Source organism: Rhinoraja longicauda, chromosome 9, assembly GCF_053455715.1.
Source record: "Rhinoraja longicauda isolate Sanriku21f chromosome 9, sRhiLon1.1, whole genome shotgun sequence".
Classification (NCBI taxonomy): domain Eukaryota; kingdom Metazoa; phylum Chordata; class Chondrichthyes; order Rajiformes; family Arhynchobatidae; genus Rhinoraja; species Rhinoraja longicauda.
In genome coordinates this window covers 64,190,603-64,211,776 of record NC_135961.1, presented here as the reverse complement: position 1 = coordinate 64,211,776, position 21,174 = coordinate 64,190,603, and the positions used below count along the sequence as shown (strand labels likewise).

Genomic DNA, 21,174 nt, shown 5'->3' with positions numbered 1-21,174 from the left:
TGTTGCCTGACCTGCTGAGTTACTCCTGCATTTTATGCCTATATTTGACAACTTCCATCCAGGTGAATCTGTGGAATTCATTGCCACAGTCGGCGGTGGAGGCCAAGTCATTGGGTATTTTTAAAGCAGAGATTGATAGGTTATTTATTAGTAAAGGCGTCAAACATTACAGGGAAAATGCGAGAAAAGGGGGTTAGACAATAGCCAATAGGTGCAGGAGTAGGCCATTCGGCCCTTCGAGCCAGCACCGCCATTCAATGTGATCATGGCTGATCATTCACAATCAGTACCCCGTTCGTGCCTTCTCCCCATACCCCCTGACTCCGCTATCCTTAAGAGCTCTATCTAGCTCTCTCTTGAATGCATTCAGAGTATTGGCCTCCACTGCCTTCTGAGGCAGAGAATCCCACAGATTTACAACTCTCTGACTGAAAAGTTTTTCCGCATGTCCGTTCTAAATGGCCTACCCCTTATTCTTAAACTGTGGCCCCTGGTTCTAGACTCCCACAACATTGGGAACATGTTTCCTGCCTCTAACCTGTCCAACCCCTTAATAATCTTATATGTTTCGATAAGATCCCCTCTCATCCTTCTAAATTCCAGGGTTGAGAGGGAAAAATAGATCAGCTATGGCGAGTCCGAAAACTTGTTGGTTGTAGAAGAAGTTTATTGCAGCCGCAATATTCGAATACAAGGTTAAACAACAAGGTAAAGGACAACCATCAAAAACTTACTGTCTTCTTCGAAGACTTCGCCGAACTGAACATTTCGGGCGCCAAAAGCGCACATGACCACGCTGGCCAATCAGCGATGTCGCTCTCTGGACCAATCCCCACGGTCGCGTTCACACGTGACCTCGCTGGCCAATCTGAGGGTTCGACGACCCGGACCATTCTCTATGGTCGCTACATGACCCCCCCCAGAACCCGAGGTACGGAACCTAGCAGGGAGCCGGATTTCGCGACCATAACGAGTACGGAGAGGGGCAGCCTGAACCACAGGAGCCGGGGGTTCCGGACTTGGAGGAACTGCCGGAACGGGGGGTCCTGGAGGAACTGCCGGAACGGGGGGTCCTGGACTGAGCGGAACTAACGGAGGTCGGCCTCTCCTAGGGGTTTGACTGACCAGGACTGGTTGATCCGGATCCAAGTGTGCAGGTTTGAGCCGGGACACCGAGACGAGCTCACTCTTGCCGCACATGTCTAAGGTGAAGGTAGCCGTTCCCTTACGCAAAACCCAGAACGGCCCTTGATAGACGCCCTGCAACGGGGCACGATGGGAATCTTTTCGCAGAAACACAAACTCACAGTCCTTCATTGAAGGCGGTTCATGTACCATGGGGCACCCATGACGTGAAGTCGGAACTGGAGCCAGGGAACCCACCCGTGCCCGGAGAGATGCTAATACTGATGGGACTGTAGGCAGCTGGTCTGAGGGGTCCGGAAACAAATCTCCGGGTACTCGAAGTGTCGAGCCATATACTAGCTCCGCGGACGACGCACCGAGATCTAGCTTAGGAGCAGTCCGGATGCCCAGAAGAACCCAGGGGAGTTGGTCTACCCAGTCCGGGCCTTCAAGCCTTGCACTGAGGGACGCCTTAAGTTGACGGTGGAACCTTTCTACAAGTCCATTTGCCTGGGGGTGATATGCAGTAGTGGGTTGTAACTTGGAACCGTACAGTTCTGCGAGCGCGGCCCAGAGGGACGAAGTGAACTGCGGCCCCCTGTCAGTGGTAATAACTGCCGGGACCCCGAAACGAGCTACCCAATGGAGGGCCAAAGTCCTGGCACAAGACGCTGACGAAATATCAGACAATGGGAAAGCCTCTGGCCACCGGGTGAACCGATCCACCACCGTGAGGAGGTGGGTGTAGCCGCGGGAGGAAGGCAAAGGCCCGACTAAATCCACGTGGATGTGGAAAAAACGAACTGCTGGGACCTCGAACTCCTGTACGGGGGGCTGGACATGGCGCTGGACTTTAGCGGTCTGACAGGGAACGCAGGAACGCGCCCAACCCGCTACCTGTTTCCGTAGGCCATGCCAGACAAACCGAGCTGCTACCAAAGCAGAGGTGGAGCGGATGGACGGGTGCGCCAGCCCATGAATGGCATCAAAAACCCGGCGCTGAAGGGAGGGCGGTACTACCGGCCTGGGACGGGGAAGGGAAACATCACACCAGACTTTCGTGCCTTCCGACCCGCAGGCTACCTGAGCCAACTTCAATCCCGAAGTGGTGGACTGGTATGCCGAGGCGGTATCCGCTAGAAGCTGTGCCTCCGCAAGCTCCTGGGGATCCACCTCGCAGTCCACCGCCGAAATAGGGGAAAAAGCAGGTCTAGACAGGGCGTCAGCAACGGCATTAAGCTTACCCGCGACATGACAGACATCGGTGGTAAATTCGGAGATAGCAGTCAGGTGCCGCTGCTGGCGGGCCGACCATGGGTCAGACAATTTGAAAAATGCAAATGTTAATGGTTTGTGGTCCGTAAAGGCCACAAATGGGCGGCCCTCAAGGAAATACCTGAAATGACGAACAGCTAAATAGAGGGCCAGAAGCTCTCGGTCAAATGCGTTATACTTCAGCTCAGCCGAATTTAGTTGCCGGCTGAAAAACGCCAAGGGCTGCCAACGGCCACCGAACTGCTGCTCCAAGACCCCGCCCACCGCCACGTCAGAGGCGTCAACCGTCAGGGCCGTGGGGGCGGAGGGGCTCGGGTGGACCAACATGGTGGCGTCTGCTAATGCTGCCTTAGCTGCTGTAAAAGCCGACTCTGCGGCCGGGGACCATATCAACTCTACCGGTTTTCCCGCAAGGCACTGGAAGAGCGGGCGCATGACCCGCGCAGCTGCCGGAACGAACCTATGGTAGAAGTTAACCATGCCTACGAACTCCTGTAGTCCTTTTACTGTGGTGGGCCTGGGAAATGCCCGGATAGCCTCCACCTTCTCGGGCAAGGGGGAGGCGCCGGCAGGGGTAATTCTGTGCCCTAGAAAATCAAGAGAAGGGAGGCCGAATTGACATTTGGAGGGTTGGATAATGAGCCCGTGGTCTTGGAGCCGCTGGAACACAGTCCGCAAGTGGACCTGGTGTTCCTGCACTGAGGGGCTGGCGACCAGGATGTCGTCTAAATAAATAAACAAAAAGGGTAAACCCCGACCCACGCGGTCCATCAGTCGTTGGAAAGCCTGTGCCGCGTTCTTTAAACCGAAAGGCATACGCAACCATTCAAACAACCCGAACGGAGTAATCGTGGCGGTTTTCTGTATGTCCTCCGGACGCACCGGAATCTGGTGGTATCCTCGCACCAAATCGATTTTGGAGAACACCACCGCTCCTTCCAGCCCAGACGAAAAGTCCTGTAGGTGCGGTATGGGGTAGCGATCAGCCGTGGTGACAGCGTTGAGACGCCGATAATCGCCACATGGTCTCCACCCCCCAGATGCCTTGGAGACCATATGCAACGGCGAGGCCCACGGGCTGTCGGACTGACGGACAATGCCCATTTCCTCCATCTTCCTAAATTCCGCCCGTGCCACCACCAGTTTGTCTGGCGGTAGTCTCCTGGCCCGAGCGAAAACGGGAGGGCCCTCAGTGCGGATGTGATGGACCACGCCGTGCTTGGCCGAAGGCGTGTCAAAACGTTGGATGAGCAGCTCTGGAAACTCCGCCGAGATCTCAGCATATGAGTCAGGGGCCGCGACGACGGCCTGGACTGGGCTGGGCGGGGAGGCGATTGTCGGAGCGACGGGCTCCTCGCCGGCGGAGGGTCGGAGGTCGTTACCGTGGACATCAGGGACCAGTGAAAAAGCCCAGAGAAAATCTGCGCCCAGGATCGCTTGTCTGACGTCTGCTATGATGAATGGCCATTCGTACGTGCGGAGGCCTAACACAAGGGACATCTTCCGTATACCGAAAGTGCGAATGGGGCTGCCATTAACCGCGATGAGGGTGGGACCTGTCTTACCCGTTCTGGTTTCGAGGTCGGTCGGCGGCACTATACTGACGATGGCTCCCGTGTCTACCAAAAATTCTGTGTCCGTGAATCGATCGTGGACGTAGAGGCGTCGGTTCTGGCCAATCGTAACTGCCCCTATGTACGATCGGCAGAGGCATTTCCCGCGAAGGTACAAGGTGAGCGGCAGTTGCGGGATTCGCTACCCCATCGTAGGTGATAATAGCACCAGCCGCGCTTGTGCGGATCTTTTTGGCGGGCTTTCGGAGAACTGGCGGGAGACGCGGCGCCATCTTGATGTCGCTGTGGCGTGGTCACTGATGTCGAGACCTTGTTGATCGAACCGCTTGCCTTGTTTTTAGCCGCTATGAGCGCGTCCGCTTTCGCTGCATATGCTTCGGGGTCCTTAAAAGAACAATCCGTGAGCAGCAGTCGGACATCCTCAGGAAGCTTCTCTCGGAATGCCTGTTCGAACATAAGGCAATCCGTATGCTCACCGGCTAGCATCATCATTTCGGCCATGAGAACGGACGGTCGTCGATCTCCGAGGTCCGGTAGGTGCAGAAGTCTTGCAGCGCAATCATGCCTATTAAACCCGAAGGTTCGCAGTAACACTTTCTTCATGGCCTCATACTTGCTTTCCGCAGGCGGATTAACGATGAAATGCATCACGCGTGTGGTCGTCTCCGGTGATAGAGCGCTGACGAGGTAGTAATACTTCGTCGAGTCGTCCGATATATTCTTTATATGAAATTGAGCTTCGGTGTGGACAAACCAAGGTTGCGGTGAATGTGTCCAAAACAACGGAAGGTGAACGCTTACCGCGCTTAACTCCGGTGTGCCAGGCGCGGCAATCAACAACGAGGCGTCGTGTTCCTGCATAGTCGGTGATCGTCCAGATCACGTCGGGGTCACCAATATGGCGAGTCCGAAAACTTGTTGGTTGTAGAAGAAGTTTATTGCAGCCGCAATATTCGAATACAAGGTTAAACAACAAGGTAAAGGACAACCATCAAAAACTTACTGTCTTCTTCGAAGACTTCGCCGAACTGAACATTTCGGGCGCCAAAAGCGCACATGACCACGCTGGCCAATCAGCGATGTCGCTCTCTGGACCAATCCCCACGGTCGCGTTCACACGTGACCTCGCTGGCCAATCTGAGGGCTCGACGACCCGGACCATTCTCTATGGTCGCTACACAGCCATGATAGAATGGCAGAGCAGACTCAAGGAGCCAAATGGCCTAATTTTACTCCTATGTCTTAAGGTCTTAGAGTAGACATAAATTTACTAGATACAGCAGTCCAATTCCATTTGGGGCAAATTCCAATGTAATTAACGATTAGAAATGTTAGATTTTAGTTACATCGCAGAAACAGGCCCTTTGGCCAACTGAGTCTGCACCGACCAACAATCCCCATACACTGACGCTATCCTACAATTTTACAACTTACTGAAGCCAATTAACCTACAAACCTGTACGTCTTTGGGGGTGTGGGAAGAATCTGGAGACACCGGAGAAAACCCACGCAGGTCACGGGGAGAACGTACAAACTCCGTACAGACAGCGCCCGTAGTCAGGATCGAATCAGGGTCTCCGGCGCTGTAAGGCAGCTACTCTACCGCTGCGCCACTGGTGTGTAAGTTGATGATAGAAATATTTCTTTGCAGCTATATCATCAAACTATGATGACTATAAAGACTCTGGTTCATCAGGTTTTTCAGGTTTACCAGTAATAAAGACCAAAATACAACTCGGATAATTTTTAATGACGCAAACTTGGACACTTGGAGAGAAAAGCTAAACATTAGTGGTGAATATCTCATGTCTTTCTGGCTTGATTCGACTCCAATTATGTCTTAATTGAACATTATTAGTGTAATTTGTGAACATTATAATGTCATAAAACACCATATTTATTTCATCAAACCGCTCCCACAGCAAGAACAGACCTTGATGGGTGAACATTAGAATGTAGAACAGCACAGCACAGGAACGGGCTCTTCAGCCCACAGTGTTTGTGCCGAACATGATGCCAATTTAAACTGGTCTCATCTGCCTGCACATGGTCCATCTCCCTCTACGCCCTGCATTTCCGTGTGTCTATCTAAAAGCCTCTTAAAAGCCTCTTTCTCCCTGCAGCTGACACACTCTAATCCAGGCAGCGTTCTGGTAAACCTCGTCTGCACCCTCTCCAAAACCTCTATATCGTTCCTGCAATGGGGCAACTGCATGCAATACTCCAACTGCGTCCTGACCAAAGTCCTACAGAGCTGCCTTGATGTAAAGTGAAAACCAAATAAGAGAATAGACAGTTTGCAAGTCTATGGAAACCTTTATTGTGAAGTACGAAATTAAACAATTTCGAGAACAGCAAATATATAATACATTAGATAGTAAAGAGGTAGGCTTAAAATATACTATCTCCACATTTGTAAGCCAATATCAAATTTAACAGTTTTATGGATAACATAATATGATTCCTATTATTAATCAAGGCTATGAAAAGAAGATTGAACTAAATTAAAAGTAAGCAGTTTAGACAGTCTTGAATTTATTATGTTACAGGTGAAAAAACAGGAGGAAGGCTGTTGGCATCTCAGCAGTTGTAGAAGAGAGATTTTTGGTTTAGGTTATTATTTGGTTTAGTTTTATAAAGTAACGTACAAATGCACAACATTCATTGTCTCCTGTAACATGCAAACACTTTAACTGCCAACCGGTGGAAACTATCTCAGGGCAACATCTTCACTCCTGAGGGCTGCAGCCTTTTTTGGCCTTCGAAGTCTTGATGTTCTTGGCACGTTTTCTTTCCCTGAATTGCCTTTTATCAATGCGGTGCTGGAGGCAGAACTCTGAGACTCAGAGCCTGAATGACTTGGAGGCGGCACCTCTGAACCTCCCGCGGGCTTGTTCTGCGTTGTTAATCTTCTCCTTTTGTGTTTATTCACATGGCAGAAGTCTTGGGGGGAACTGAGTGTGGAAAGCAAGCATCCACCTGCCTCTCTGCTGGCAAGGAGTAGGCAGTCTGCCTTGCCTTTAACTGACCTCCTAGAATGGGAATTCGGTTTAACTGGCGTTTTTCTCCTCAATGGTTTTCTTGAAGACTCGGGAGAGCCCATCTCCGTTTTGGCTTGGTCAGGAGACGTAGGGGACCCTCTAGAAATGACCCTGACGGCACGACCTGTTCCACTCTGAGCGGAGACCCTCCTTCGCGTAGTTTGTGTTTGTTTGTTTGCTCCGTTTCGTTTGAGATTCGACAATGCTGACTCACCCACATCCCCAGTGCTTTTCAAATCCGCCTTCAGCTGCTGAATAGATCGAGCAGGCTGCTGGCAGCTCTGTGGCGCTGGCTGGCTCCTGTTGATATATTCTTCCAGTTTTATGGCAGGAAGCAATAACTCGCTTTGAACTGGGTTCATACAATCTTCTTTTCCACCGTTATTTACATCCTGAGTCTCACGGCTCAAATCCACAGCAGGTTGGGCTACATTTTGCTCATCTTCTGTTACATCAGGCAGTGCTTGTGTCAAGGAATCGCTCGAGTCATCTTTGCTTAAGCTTTCCATTTTTGTGCAGCAACTTTTTTTAACACTGCAAAAGGAATATTGTGAATGAATTAAAGTATTCATGATCATCAAGTCCCAAGGTTGTAGATTCAAACGTTCCATATTTGTAAAATGTTTCCCCACCCAAAGTATATCAATGTCAATCTTAATTTTCTATTGCATGCAGCTCAGATATTTCCAGCTGAGAAAACGAATCCTGATTTCACATCAATTTTATATTAAGCACAAAAGCAAAAGCAGGAAGTGCGGCTAGTGAGGTTAATAAGGAAAAGGTTATTTCTGAAATGAGCCAAAAAGATTTCTTCCTGTATGATGCTGCCTGCTGAAGCAGATAACATTTAGTTTTGAAAAAGGAAAGACTTTTAGTTTTTAGTTTTTTAGTTTTACAGATAAGAGTGTGGAAACAGGCCCAATGGCCCACCGAGTCCACGCCGACCATCCATCACCCGTTTACACTAGCTCTATGTTGTCGCAGTTTTGCATCCACTCCCTACACACTAGGGGGCAATTTACAGCGGCCAATTAATCCACGAACCCGCACGTCTTTGGGATGTGGGAGGAAACCGGAGCACCCGCAGGACAGGCACATGGTCACAGGGGGAGAACGTGCAAACTCCACACAGACAGCCCCCGTAGTCAGGATCGAACCCGGCTTTCTGGCGCTGTGAGGCAGCGCCACTTTATTCCTTACTTTAGTGGAACAATTAGAAACTTCAACATTTATGAATCCGGAATCTATCTTTAATGGGAAAACTATGTTCCGATAAGGACATGACCTAACTTGATTCTGATGAAACCAGATGCCCTGATACATGTACACAGTATTTTGAGAACCTGTGCAGCCATCCATAGGGGAAGCTTATTTCGTGGTTCATCTATTTTCAGATGAGTCTTTCGAGCATTGACAAGATTCAGCTCGTTGCTTTACCTACTTGGGTGCATAGCTTGGAAATTGAAGAATAAGTACTTCAATGATACAGGATGGCACAGTGGTACAGTTGGCAGAGCTGCTGCCTCACAGCGCCAGAGACTAAGGTACGATCCTGACCTCAGGTGCTGTCTGTGTGGAGATTGCACGTTCTCCCTGTGACCATGTGGGTCTCCTCCAGGTGCCCCTGTTCCTTCCACACCCTAAAGACGTGGGGTTTCATATTAATTGCCCTCTGTAAAATTGACCCTAATGTGTAGACAGTGGGATAACGTAGAACTAATGTGAACGAGTGGACTAAGTGGGGAAAAAAGGCCCGTTTCAATGTAATAAAAATGAATTACAGATGGTGGTTTATACCAAAGAAAGACACAAAATGATGGAGTAACTCAGCTGGTAAGGCAGCTTCTCTGGAGAAAATGGAGAGGTGACGTTTTGGATCGGGGCACTTCTTCAGACATCCTGAATTGAGTCTGAAAACGTGTCCTGACCCGAAACATCAACTATCCATGTTTTCCGGAAATGCTGCCGTGACCTGCGTGGGTTTTCTCCGAGATCTTCGGTTTCCTCCCGCACTCCAAAGACGTACAGGCTTGTAGGTTAATTGGCATGGTAAGTGTAAAAATTGTCCCTAGTGGGTGTAGGATAGTGTTAATGTGCGGGGATCGCTGGTCAGCACGGACCAGCACGGAAGGGCCTGTTTCCGCACTGTAGCTCCAAATAGAGTAAATTAAATCTGCTGAGTTACTCCTGCACTTTGGTTCATTTTTTTGTATTAACCAGCATCTGCATTCCTTGTTTCCACAAGGAAGAGATTGGTGTATTTACTGTACTCAGGTTCAATTTAATGAAAATAAAGAGATAACTAACCTGTTACTGCAGTTCTGAACTACATTGGTTATTATGGGACTCAATGTGGGGAAAAAAAGGAAAATGGAAAATCTTGGTTTAGAGGCTAGAATTAGTTGAGATGATAGGCGGATGCTTGGCACATTTAATAATCACATTATAGAAATTATTTCTATTGTCTAGTTTATGATCACTGTGAGGCAGCACAGTGGCGCAGTGGTAGAGTTACTGCCTCAAATCACCAAAGAAAGGGCTTCGATCCCGACTATGGGTGCTGTCTGTGCGGAGTTTGTACGTTCTCCCTGTGGCCGCATGGGTTTTTCCCCAGGTGCTCCTTTCCCTCCCGCACTCCAAAGACACGGCGGTTTGTAGGTTAATTGGCTTCTGTAAATGATCCCCAGTGTGTAGGATAGAACTACTGTGTGGGTGATTGATGGTCGGCGCGGACTTGATGGAACAGCAGTAGAGCTTCTGCCTTTCAGTGCCAGGGACCCGGGTTCAATACTGACTACGTCTGCTGTCTGTACGGAGTTTGTACGTTCTCCCCGTGTCTGCGTGGGTTTTCTCCAGGTGCTCCGGTTTCCTCCCGCAATCCCAAGTTTGTAGCTTCCTGAGTTTTGTAAGTGCAACTTTGTGGTTTAGATTGTCCTCTGTAAAGTGTGTAGGATGCGAAAGTGGGAGAACAGAGAAGTAGCGTACGGGTAATCGTTGGTCGGCGTGGGCATGGGAATGGGCCAGTTTCCACGTTGTATCTCTAAATTAAACGGTTACAAATTTATTTGACTATAATTTAGAACGAAAGATGAGCTCTTCACCATTAAGGAAACAGACATAAGAACCTCCAAATGATCCTAAATGGAAATAGCTTCTTTTCATTCACATGCCTTTGCAGCCACTTTCCCTGACCTTTACAAAGGTAGTTTAAGAAGCATATCAAGCAGAAATAGCCTACAGTCATCATGTGTAACAGATTTAAGGCTTGATTGATTCATATATAAATCCTAACTTTGTCCCGGCAAATTCATACTGGAAGACGGTTTCTAAACTGCGAACACTTCAAATCAACACCAAACTTTAATCAAATTCAAATAGTTTTCATGAGAACAAAAAAAACAACTGGAAATCTCAAAATATGTCACTGGTTAATCATTAGTCTGAGTCGGTTTAGTAAATTAAGGATTTACAGCTTTTTCACTCACATCTGGGATTGGAGCCAAAATAATCATAAGGATAGTGACCCATGACAGAAACAGTCTTAATGGAAGATTTATAAGTTTGGGTAATTCTGTAAGTGGAGGGTTAAAATGTAGATACAAGGAACTGTAGATGCTGGATTACACAAAGAAACACAAAAGTCACGAGTGGGAGAGTCTAGGACTAGAGGCCATGGTCTCAGAATTAAAGGACATACCTTTATCATATCATATCATATCGTATCTATACAGCCAGAAACAGGCCTTTTCGGCCCACCAAGTCCGTGCCGCCCAGCGACCCCCGTACATTAACACTATCCTACACCCACTAGGGACAATTTTTACATTTACCCAGCCAATTAACCTACATACCTTTAGAAAGGAACTAAGTTCTCAAACACCTCTTTCTTTCTTTCTTTCTTTCTTTCTAAAACACTCACAAACCCTACGACTTTGATCGGGCTCTTGAACACTGCAAACACCAATTAAACTCTGAAATGTCTTGGTTGCATGAAGGGTTTTGGGCTTTTGTTTTGCACTAATATTGGGGTTGTTTGTTAACGTAAAGAGTCATAGTGATACAATGTGGATACAGGCCCTTCAGCCCAACATGCCCACACCGGCCAACAATGTCCCAGCTACACTAGTCCCACCCAGCCTGCGTTTGGCCCAAATCCCACTAAACCTGTCCTATCCATGTAACTGCCTAATTGTTTCTTAAACGTTGCGATAGCACCGGACTCAACTACCTCCTCTGACAGCTCGTTCCATACACCCAGCACCTTTTGTGCGAAAAAATTACCCCTCAGATTCCTATTAAATCTTTCCACCCTCACCTTAAACCTATGTCCTCTGATTCTTGATTCCCCTACTCTGGGCAAGAGACTGTGTGTGTCTACCCAATCTATACCCTCTCATGATTTTATAGATCAGTGCTGAAGTAACTCAGCGGGTCAGGCAGCATTTCTGGAGAGCATGGATCGGCGAGTGAGTGGAGGGCTGTGCATTCAGAAGGGGTGTGATTGGAGTCTATTAGGGGAGTGGAGGAGTTAAGATGTTGATGTTGTGCTGGCAGTTGGAAATAAAAAAGGTCCAGGGAGGGTAGAAAGCCAACCAACAGGGGAAGTCCACAAGGAGGAGGTGTTGGAGGTGGGGGAAGGGGACATCACTGGGTCATGAGGACTCCTTGTCAGAGAAAAAGGCCCAGACGCGGAGGTGACGGAAGAAGAGCTCTACATCATGATGTGCTCAGAATTCATTGAGATGGGGACAGAAGAAGGGTCCCGACGTGAATCAACACCAATCCATGTTCTCCGAAGATGCTGCCCGACCTGCTGAGGTACTCCTTTGTGTATTTTTTAGAGCTTCACTGGAATAAACTTGTTCCTGATGCTGCTTCATTGAGTCAAGGTGACCATTTTGAAAGGCAAGAGTGGCAAGGGGATGTTAGGAATTTTTGAATCTGGGAAATACTCTCAATAAAATGTAAAAAGTGGATGCAAGTCTAATGGAGGAAATGTGTAGGAAGGAACTGCGGATGCTGGTTTACACCAAAGATAGACACAAAATACTGGAATAACTCAGCGGGTCAGGCAGCATTTTTTTAGGAGAAAAGGAATGGATAACATTCGGATCGAGAAGCTTCTTCAGCCTTCTCCAGTCTGAAGAAGGGCCTCGACCCAAAATGTCACCTATTCCTTTTCTCCAGAAATGCTGCCTGACCCGCTGAGTTATTCCAGCATTTTGTTTCTATCTAATGGAGGAAATATTGATTGTTGAGATACAAAACATGATCTCAAAGGAGAATCTCAATGAAAGAGAGGACTTTAGAGATACAACGTGGAAACAAGCCCTTTGACTACGGAGTCTGCACCAACCAGCGACAGGTTGTGTGAGTGGGCGGGATACATGGCAGATGCAGTTTAATGTAGATAAGTGTGAGGTTATTCACTTTGGAAGTAAGAATAGAAAGGCAGATTATTATCTGAATGGTGTCAAGTTAGGAAGAGGGGATGTTCAACGAGATCTGGGTGTCCTAGTGCATCAGTCACTGAAAGGAAGCATGCAGGTACAGCAGGCAGTGAAGAAAGCCAATGGAATGTTGGCCTTCATAACAAGAGGAGTTGAGTATAGGAGCAAAGAGGTCCTTCTACAGTTGTACCGGGCCCTGGTGAGACCGCACCTGGAGTACTGTGTGCAGTTTTGGTCTCCAAATTTGAGGAAGGATATTCTTGCTATTGAGGGCGTGCAGCGTAGGTTCACTAGGTTAATTCCCGGAATGGCGGGACTGTCGTATGTTGAAAGGCTGGAGCAATTAGGCTTGTATACACTGGAATTTAGAAGGATGAGGGGGGATCTTATTGAAACATATAAGATAATTAGGGGATTGGACACATTAGAGGCAGGAAACATGTTCCCAATGTTGGGGGAGACCAGAACAAGGGGCCACAGTTTAAGAATAAGGGGTAGGCCATTTAGAACGGAGATGAGGAAGAACTTTTTCAGTCAGAGAGTGGTGAAGGTGTGGAATTCTCTGCCTCAGAAGGCAGTGGAGGCCAGTTCGTTGGATGCTTTCAAGAGAGAGCTGGATAGAGCTCTTAAGGATAGCGGAGTGAGGGGGTATGGGGAGAAGGCAGGAACGGGGTACTGATTGAGAGTGATCAGCCATGATCGCATTGAATGGCGGTGCTGGCTCGAAGGGCTGAATGGCCTACTCCTGCACCTATTGTCTATTGTCTATTGTCTATTATCCCATACACCAGCACTATCCTGTACAGTAGGGACAATTTCACAACTTACCAAAGCCAATTAAACATAGAAAATAGGTGCAGGAGTAGGCCATTCGGCCCTTCGAGCCTGCACCGCCATTCAATATGATCATGGCTGATCATCTAGCTCAGTAATCTGTACCTGCCTTCACTCCATACCCCCTGATCCCTTTAGTCACAAGGGCCACATCTAACTCCCTCTTAAATTTAGCCAATGAACTGGCCTCAACTACCTTCTGTGGCAGAGAATTCTACAGACTCACCACTCTCTGTGTGAAGAAATGTTTTCTCATCTCGGTCCTAAAAGACTTCCCCTTTATCCTTAAGCTGTGACCCCTGGTTCTGGACTTCCCCAACATCGGGAACAATCTTCCCGCATCTAGCCTCTCCAACCCCTTAAGAATTTTATATGTTTCTATAAGATCCCCCCTGTCTTCTAAATTCCAGCGAGTACAAGCCCAGTCTATCTAGTCTTTCTTCATATGAAAGTCCTGCCATCCCAGGGATCAATCTGGTGAACCTTCTCTGTACTCCCTCTAAGGCTAGAAGGGAGGAAACTCGAGCACTCGGACGGAGTAAACCCACGTGGTCACAGGGAGAACGTATAAACTCCATGCAGACAGCACCCGTAGTCAATATCGAAGTCGGGTCTCTGACGCTGTAACACAGTAACTCTACCGCTGCGCCACCGTGCCGCCCTAACAGGTAAAACAGTCTCTGGTAAATCTAACTTTCGACATAAGTCCAATGAGGAATGGAATACGATTTCTAAGAGCTGGAATATACTGCCTTTTGTATGTTTTACAATTTGTTAAACAGTAAATTAATATGCCTGTGCAGGAGAGATATTAATCTGTAATTGTATTTAGTCTCTTCTACTGCCGGCAATAAAAGTTAAAGTCAACTTTGGTTTTGTCTGCGTGAAGCACTGTGGAATGTTTGGCTATATTAAGGATATCATAAAATTCAACATCGTTTTCAAACATCAACCTTTCAAATTAAAAACTGATGAGATTATCCACATTAAAAAGTTGCAACTCAAACACTGGAAAGAAAGCGAAGTAGTATAGAGAAAATCTTTGATTAGTACGGGTGTCAGAGATTATGGGGAGAAGGCAGGAGAATGGGGCTGAGAGGGAAAGGTAGATCAGCCATGATTGAATGGTGGAGTAGACTCGATGGGCCGAATGGCCTAATTCTGTCCCTATCACTTATGAACTTGCTCTGTGATTGGTGTCAGGAAGGAAGGAGGAAGGAAAATAAAACTACAATATGGAATTAAAAATAAAATGAGAGGCTGATCTATTTGCCAAGGAAATTGAAGTAGACCTCTAATGAGAATTAGTGGAAAGGTATTCTCAAATGCATGGAATTTATTTGGGTAGCTTTTGTTATTTTACCTAATCTTGCTACATAGAAAATGCTGCATGTCGACACAAATAAAAAAAAAAAAAATTTAATGCTCTACTTCAACACTGCTAAATTAGCATTTCTTTTAGCAAAGGCAAGATTTTCAGGCTTGTTTTAGTTTAGAAATACAGTGCGGCAACAGGCCCTTCGGCCCACCGAGTCCGTACCGACCAGCGATCCCCGCACACTAGCACTATCTTATACACGAGGGACAATTTACCATTTTACAGAAGCCAATTAACCTCCAGATTTGTACGTCTTTGGAATGTGGGAGGAAACCGTAGCAGCTGGAGAAAACCTTTGTAGGTCATAGGGAGAACGTACAAACTCCGTAGACAGCACCCGTGGTCAGGATCGAACTTGGATCTCTGGTGCCGTAAGGCAGCCACTCGACCTTTGCGCCACCGTGCCGCCCTTGTTCTAACTAGTTATTTTATAGTCAAGGTATAATACATGTCCAATTCATGTGGTGATACATACATTTCCTTCAAAGTTTCCTTCTTCTTCTGAATTGAGATGCAGGCATCGCTGAACTCGGATTCACCAGTAAAGTATTCTGAAGCTCCATGCTTAGCACTCTGTTAAAGAAATGAGACATTTCATTAAAAAAAAAGGCAAACTGATGTAATGACATTTCTATAAGATAATTGCTTATCATGTTGAAACAAGGAACTGCAGATGCTAATTTACAAAAAAAAGAGTGCTGGAGTAACTCAGGGGTCAGGCAACATCTCTGGAGAACATGGACAGGCGACTTTTTCGGTCGGCACCCTTCTTTAGATTTCTTGAGATATCTCGTCAGAAGAAAACTGACCTGAAAACAGGGTTCTGCAGAGATGCTGCCTGACCCGCTGTGTTACTCCAGCACTTTGTGTCTTTTTTTGTTTATCATGTTGTTGTATGTACCATATAACACCATGTAATAAATGAAACACTTCCCATGAATCAATTGCAGTCATCAGGTATGTGATTGGAGTCATCTTATGGTGATTTTATCATGAAAAGGGATGATGAAACTATACTTTTTAGACTTTAGAAATACAGTGCGGAAACAGGCCCTTCGACCCACCAAGTCCGTGCCGACCAACGATAACATCGTACGCTAGCACTATTCTGTACACTGGGGACAATTGTCTAATTTTACCGAAGCCAATTAACCTACAAACATGCACGTCTTTGGAATGTGGGAGGGAACTGGAGCATCCGGAGAGAACCCACGCGGTCACAGGGAGAACGGACATATTCCGTACAGGCAGCAACTGTGCTCAGGATGGAACCCGGGTCCCTGGCGCTGTGAGGCAGCAACTCTACCGCTGCGCCACTGTGCCGCCCCAAAGTAAAGTTACAAAAAGAGTTGAACTGCTCTGGCAGAACAAGTTTGTGATGACTTGAGTGGGATATATTCCATCTACGTATTTATTACTTTGTACCTTTTTTTAAAGATAATTAAAAACCTTGAGTGTTGGCACCAGATGTAGAGCACTGGTTGTACAGCACTCAACTAAATCCGTTTCATTTGGCTGCATGCCACACCACCATTCCAGCTGATGCATGGCAAACCTTAATGCTCACGTCTCCATTATCTTCAAAGAATTTAACTCGATTTATTGCTGGCCATAGAATTTTAGTAAAAATCCAATGAAATTAATTAAAATGACGCAATGGTGCTCCTCACCAAGAACAATTGCTTTTGGTTTCAGTGGTATTTTCTCACATTTCACCCATAGTTGTCTTTAATGTCATGCTGTGAAAAACGACTAAAAGGGGAAGGCTTCTTCAGACTGAAAGGGACAAGAATTATCCCGATGAGCATAATAGAATAAGCCATAACACTGGGCGGCACAGTGGTGCAGCGGTAGAGTTGCCGCCTTACATCGCCAGACACAGATTCGATCCCGACTACGGGCACTGTCTGAACAGAGTTTGTACGTTCCTCCTGTGACCACGTGGGATTTCTCCGGGTGCTCCAGTTTCCTCCCACACTCCAAAAACGTACAGGTTTGTAGGTTAATTGGCTTCTGTAAAATTGTAAATTGTCCCTAGTGTGTATAGGATAGTGTTAATGTACAAGGTCAAGGGATATGGGGAGAAGGTAAGCACGGGTTACTGATTGTAGATGATCAGCCATGATCACAATGACTGGCAATGCTGGCATGAAGGGCCAAATGGCCTCCTCCTGCACCTATTTTCTATGTTTCTATGATCGGTGCCGACTCGGTAGGCCGAAGGGTCTGTTTCCATGCTGTATCTCCAAAGTCTAAAGGCTAAAATGCATCAACTCTGTGACACAGTTACAAGGCATATCTCAGCTCAATGACCTTAACTACCTATCGACCTTGACGTAAGGCCTACAACCCAGCGGTATGAACACTGAATTCTCTAATCCTAAGTAATGTCCATGCTACCCCCTCTCTCTTTCCTGTGCCCTAGCCACCCACCCACCCTCTTCCACATATCTCTCTGTCTTTACATTTCACACCTCCTCTCTCCTTATCTGCCAACCTTTTTATTTCTTTTCACCTCTAGCCTGTCACGTACATCTCCCATCTGCCAATCAAACCCTTATCACCTGTAAACACTTGCCAGGCTTTGTCCTACCCCACCTTTCTGCCCCCCGAACACAATCAGTCTGAAGAAGGTTCCCGACCCATCACCTCTCCATTCCCTACACAGATGCTACATGACCTGCTGAGTTCCTCCAGCACTTTCTGTTTCACCCAACCAAAATAAATATTTTCCAGAGGTATAGGAATGAGGAAGGGCTATGATGACAGTTAAGTTTTAGTTTATTGAGTGTGATATTCACTGTGTACATAGAATTTGGATAATTGTTTATATACTGCATATATGTATATTTGCGTGTGTGCATATATGTGTATATATGTACGTATGTATATGTATGTGTATATATACAGTATTATATATATATATACAAACTTATCACAAACTTTATCTCATCTACATATATATAGATATATATATATATGTAGATGAGATAACGTTTGTGAATTAATTGATGAGTAGCAGAGAAGGGGTAGGAATAAATAAGTGTATACTTCGACTCCTTTTCGAACATGTAAGATTTAATTTGTGTTGTTTATGAGAATTTATTCATTGAGTTGTATATAGGTTTATCGTTCATTTCATTTTATTGTTATTTTGTTTTGTTTTTGTCTTTTTTTGTTTTACATGTTCGAAATAAAATATAAACAAACAAACCCATCTCAGGCCATCTCCAAAGAAAATTAATATTTCATTGGGTCATTGAGGGGAAGACATCGCGGAAACAGGCCCTTTGTCTCAACTTGTCCTTGTCCACCAAGATGCCAAAGGGCGGCACGGTGGCGCAGCGGTAGAGTTGCTGCCTTACAGCGAATGCAGCGCCGGAGATTCAGGTTCGATCCCGACTACGGGTGCTTGTCTGTACGGAGTTTGTACGTTCTCCCCGTGACCTGCGTTGGTTTTCTCCGAGATCTTCGGTTTCCTCCCACACTCCAAAGAGGTACAGGTATGTAGGTTAATTATCTGGGCAAATGTAAAAATTGTCCCTAGTGGGTGTAGGATAGTGTTAATGTGCAGGGATCGCTGGGCGGCGCGGACCCGGTGGGCCGAAGGGGCTGTTTCTGTGCTGTATCTCTAAATCTAAAATCTAAAAATCTACACAAGTCCAACCTGCTCACATTTGGCCCATATCCCTCTAAACCGTTCCTAGCCATGTACCTACCCAAATGCCTTTTAAATTTTGTTATAGTACCTGTCTCAATTACCTCCAAATACCCACCAACCTCTGTGTGGAAAAAGTTGTCCCTCAGTTTCCTATTAAATCTTTCTCCCCTCACCTTAAACCTATGTCCTCTGGTTCTATATTCTCCTCCTCTGGGTAAATAATTCTGTGCATTTACCCTATTCATTCCCCTCTTGATCTTATACGCCCTCCACCTCTTCATCCCCCTGCACTCCAAGGAATAAAGGCCGAGCCTGCCCAACCTCTCCCCATAGCTCAGGCCCTCAAGTCCTGGCAACATCCGCGTAAATCTTCTCTGCACTCCTTCCAGCTTAAAGAAATGCAAAGGTGAAGCCATTTCTCCGGAACTGCATATCATTAATATAACGTGCCATTTGCCTGTATGATGTGCAACCAAGCCATCGAGATATTGAGGTCCAGATTGGATATTTGAGAGCAGGCAGGGGGATTGCTGGATGCTATTAACCAACGATTGCGGTGAAGGCAACATGCCAGCTGCATGCTCATTATTATGATTTCTGCATGCAGTCAGCATAAACAGTTGATTGACTGCAGGCTTTAACAAGAAGCTGAAAGCTATAACTTGCCAACATCGGTTAAAGTTAGCATGCACCTTTTAAAGGGAAAGTGCACCTCTTAAATGCACAGCGGCACGGTGGCGCAGCGGTAGAGTTGCTGCCTTACAGCGAATGCAGCGCCGGAGACCCAGGTTCGATCCTGACTATGGGCGCCGTCTGTACGGAGTTTGTACGTTCTCCCCGTGACCTGCGTGGGTTTTCTCCGAGATCTTCGGTTTCCCCCCACACTCCAAAGACGTGCAGGTATGTAGGTTAATTGACTGGGTAAATGTAAAAATTGTCCCTAGTGTGTGTAGGATAGTGTTAATGTGCGGGGATCGCTGGGCGGCGCGGACTCGGTGGGCCAAAGGGCCTGTTTCCGCGCTGTATCTCTAAATCTAAAAATCTAAAGGTCAAAAGCTCCCGACCACCTTCCCGCGCCCTCAAGGTCAATTGCTGGAGATGCGTCATGTGCACATATAACATTTTAGAAACATAGAAAATAGGTGCAGGAGGAGGCCATTCGGCCCTTCGAGCCAGCACTGCCATGCATTGTGATCATGGCTGATCGTCCCCAATCAATAACTCGTGCCTTTCTTCTCCCCATATCCTGGGGACTGAAGAAGGGTCCCGGCTGGAAACATCGCCTGTCCAAGTTCTCCAGAGATGCTGCCTGACCCGCTGAGTTACTCCACACTTTTTCTGATGAGTTTAGTTTATTGTCATGTGTATTGAGGTACGGTGAAACTCTTTTGTTGCGCGCTACACAGCGGAAAGACTGTACATGATTGCAATCAAGCCACCCAGAGTGTACAGATACAGCACAGTGTGAATAAGGTTTGGTGCGAGACAAAGTCTATTAAAGTCTAATTACAGATAGTTCGAGGGTCTGCTGTTGGAGTGGAGGTTTAAAAGAGTGGAGCGATTGTAATGAATGATTGCAGACCCGCTCCTGGGATCAGCACGCAGAGAGTCACCTGGCTTGGGCATCATCTTGCTGTTTCCCTCCCCGATGCTGCCCGACCCACTGAGTCCCTCCAGCAGTTCGATTTTGCTTAACAACGTTACTTAAAGTGACTTTTCACACACATCTCCAGAGGAAGAAACAGCAGTTAAAGATGGTCCAACACACATTCTTCCTGGTCCTCTTAATGCAACAGCTTCATTGCTGATTGTGAGGCAGCTTGTATCTGAAGAAGGGTCTCGACCCGAAACGTCACCCATTCCTTCTCTCCAGAGATGCAGCCTGTCCCGCTGAGTTACTCCAGCATTTTGTGTCTCGCTTGTGTTGAACTGTCTCTGCTAAATGACACGATGTTTCCAATTTAAAGTGATAACATGAGTCACCGTGTCCATTGTGCATGTTTGCAGACGTTCTCCCCAGCCATCCAGACATTGAAAGCACGCGTTTAGCACGCCACTGGTTTGCTTTAGAGCATTTTGCATACAATGCAGCCCTCAATGCATCAATCCTCTGCACGTGAACAGGATCTGCAATGCTCTAATGCATTACACCAGTAGCAGTAACACCTCCTCCAACCTTATCTACTGTATCCGCTGTTCTAGGTGTGGACTCCTATATATCAATGAGACCAATCGCAGACTGGGTGATCGTTTCGCTGAACACCTCCGCTCAGTTTGCCTTGGCCTATGCGACTTCTCAGTTGCCACTGTAACTCCCCCTCCCATTACCACACTGCTCTTTCTGTCCTGGGCTTTCTTTCATTTGTTCTTTGTACTTTTTCATACCTCTAGGTTCCCTCTCCCCTGACTCTCAGTCCGAAGAAGGGTCTCGGCCCGAAACGTCACCTATTCCTTTCCTCAGTTTATTTTAGTTTACAGATACAGCGTGACAACAGGCCCTTCGGCCCACTGAGTAAGCGCCAACCATCACTCCACCCAATCTGCATTCTCTACACACTAGGAGCTGTTTTACAGAGGCCAATTAACCCCGAAGCCCGCAGGTCTTTGGGATATGTGAGGAAACCCACGCGGTCACAAAGAGAATGTGCAAACTCCACACAGGCAGCACCCAAGGTCAAGATCGAATCCGGGTCTCCAGTACTGTGAGGCAGCATCTCTACAAGCTGTGCCACCTTGGAAACTAGACACACAGAGTGGTTCAAGTTCAGCTGGCCCAATAGACTGCATAGACAGTGGCCAATGGCTTGATGCCCACGTGCACATTGCTTTTCAAGTG

General features: G+C 46.9%; 1 protein-coding gene across 3 annotated transcripts in view; it reads right to left on the bottom strand.

Moving 5' to 3' along the window:
- Nucleotides 1-6,384: 6,384 nt before the first annotated feature.
- The window catches only part of slx4ip (SLX4 interacting protein), a 95,210-nt gene continuing 80,420 nt past the window's right edge, over nucleotides 6,385-21,174 (bottom strand). For all 3 annotated transcript variants that reach the window (XM_078405644.1, XM_078405645.1, XM_078405646.1), the window contains 2 exons: nucleotides 15,153-15,250; nucleotides 6,385-7,549 (listed from right to left, as the gene is read on the bottom strand). In XM_078405644.1, the coding sequence (XP_078261770.1) occupies nucleotides 6,685-7,549; nucleotides 15,153-15,250 (963 nt within the window). In that variant the 3' untranslated portion in view covers nucleotides 6,385-6,684. The remainder of the gene's footprint in view (nucleotides 7,550-15,152; nucleotides 15,251-21,174) is intronic.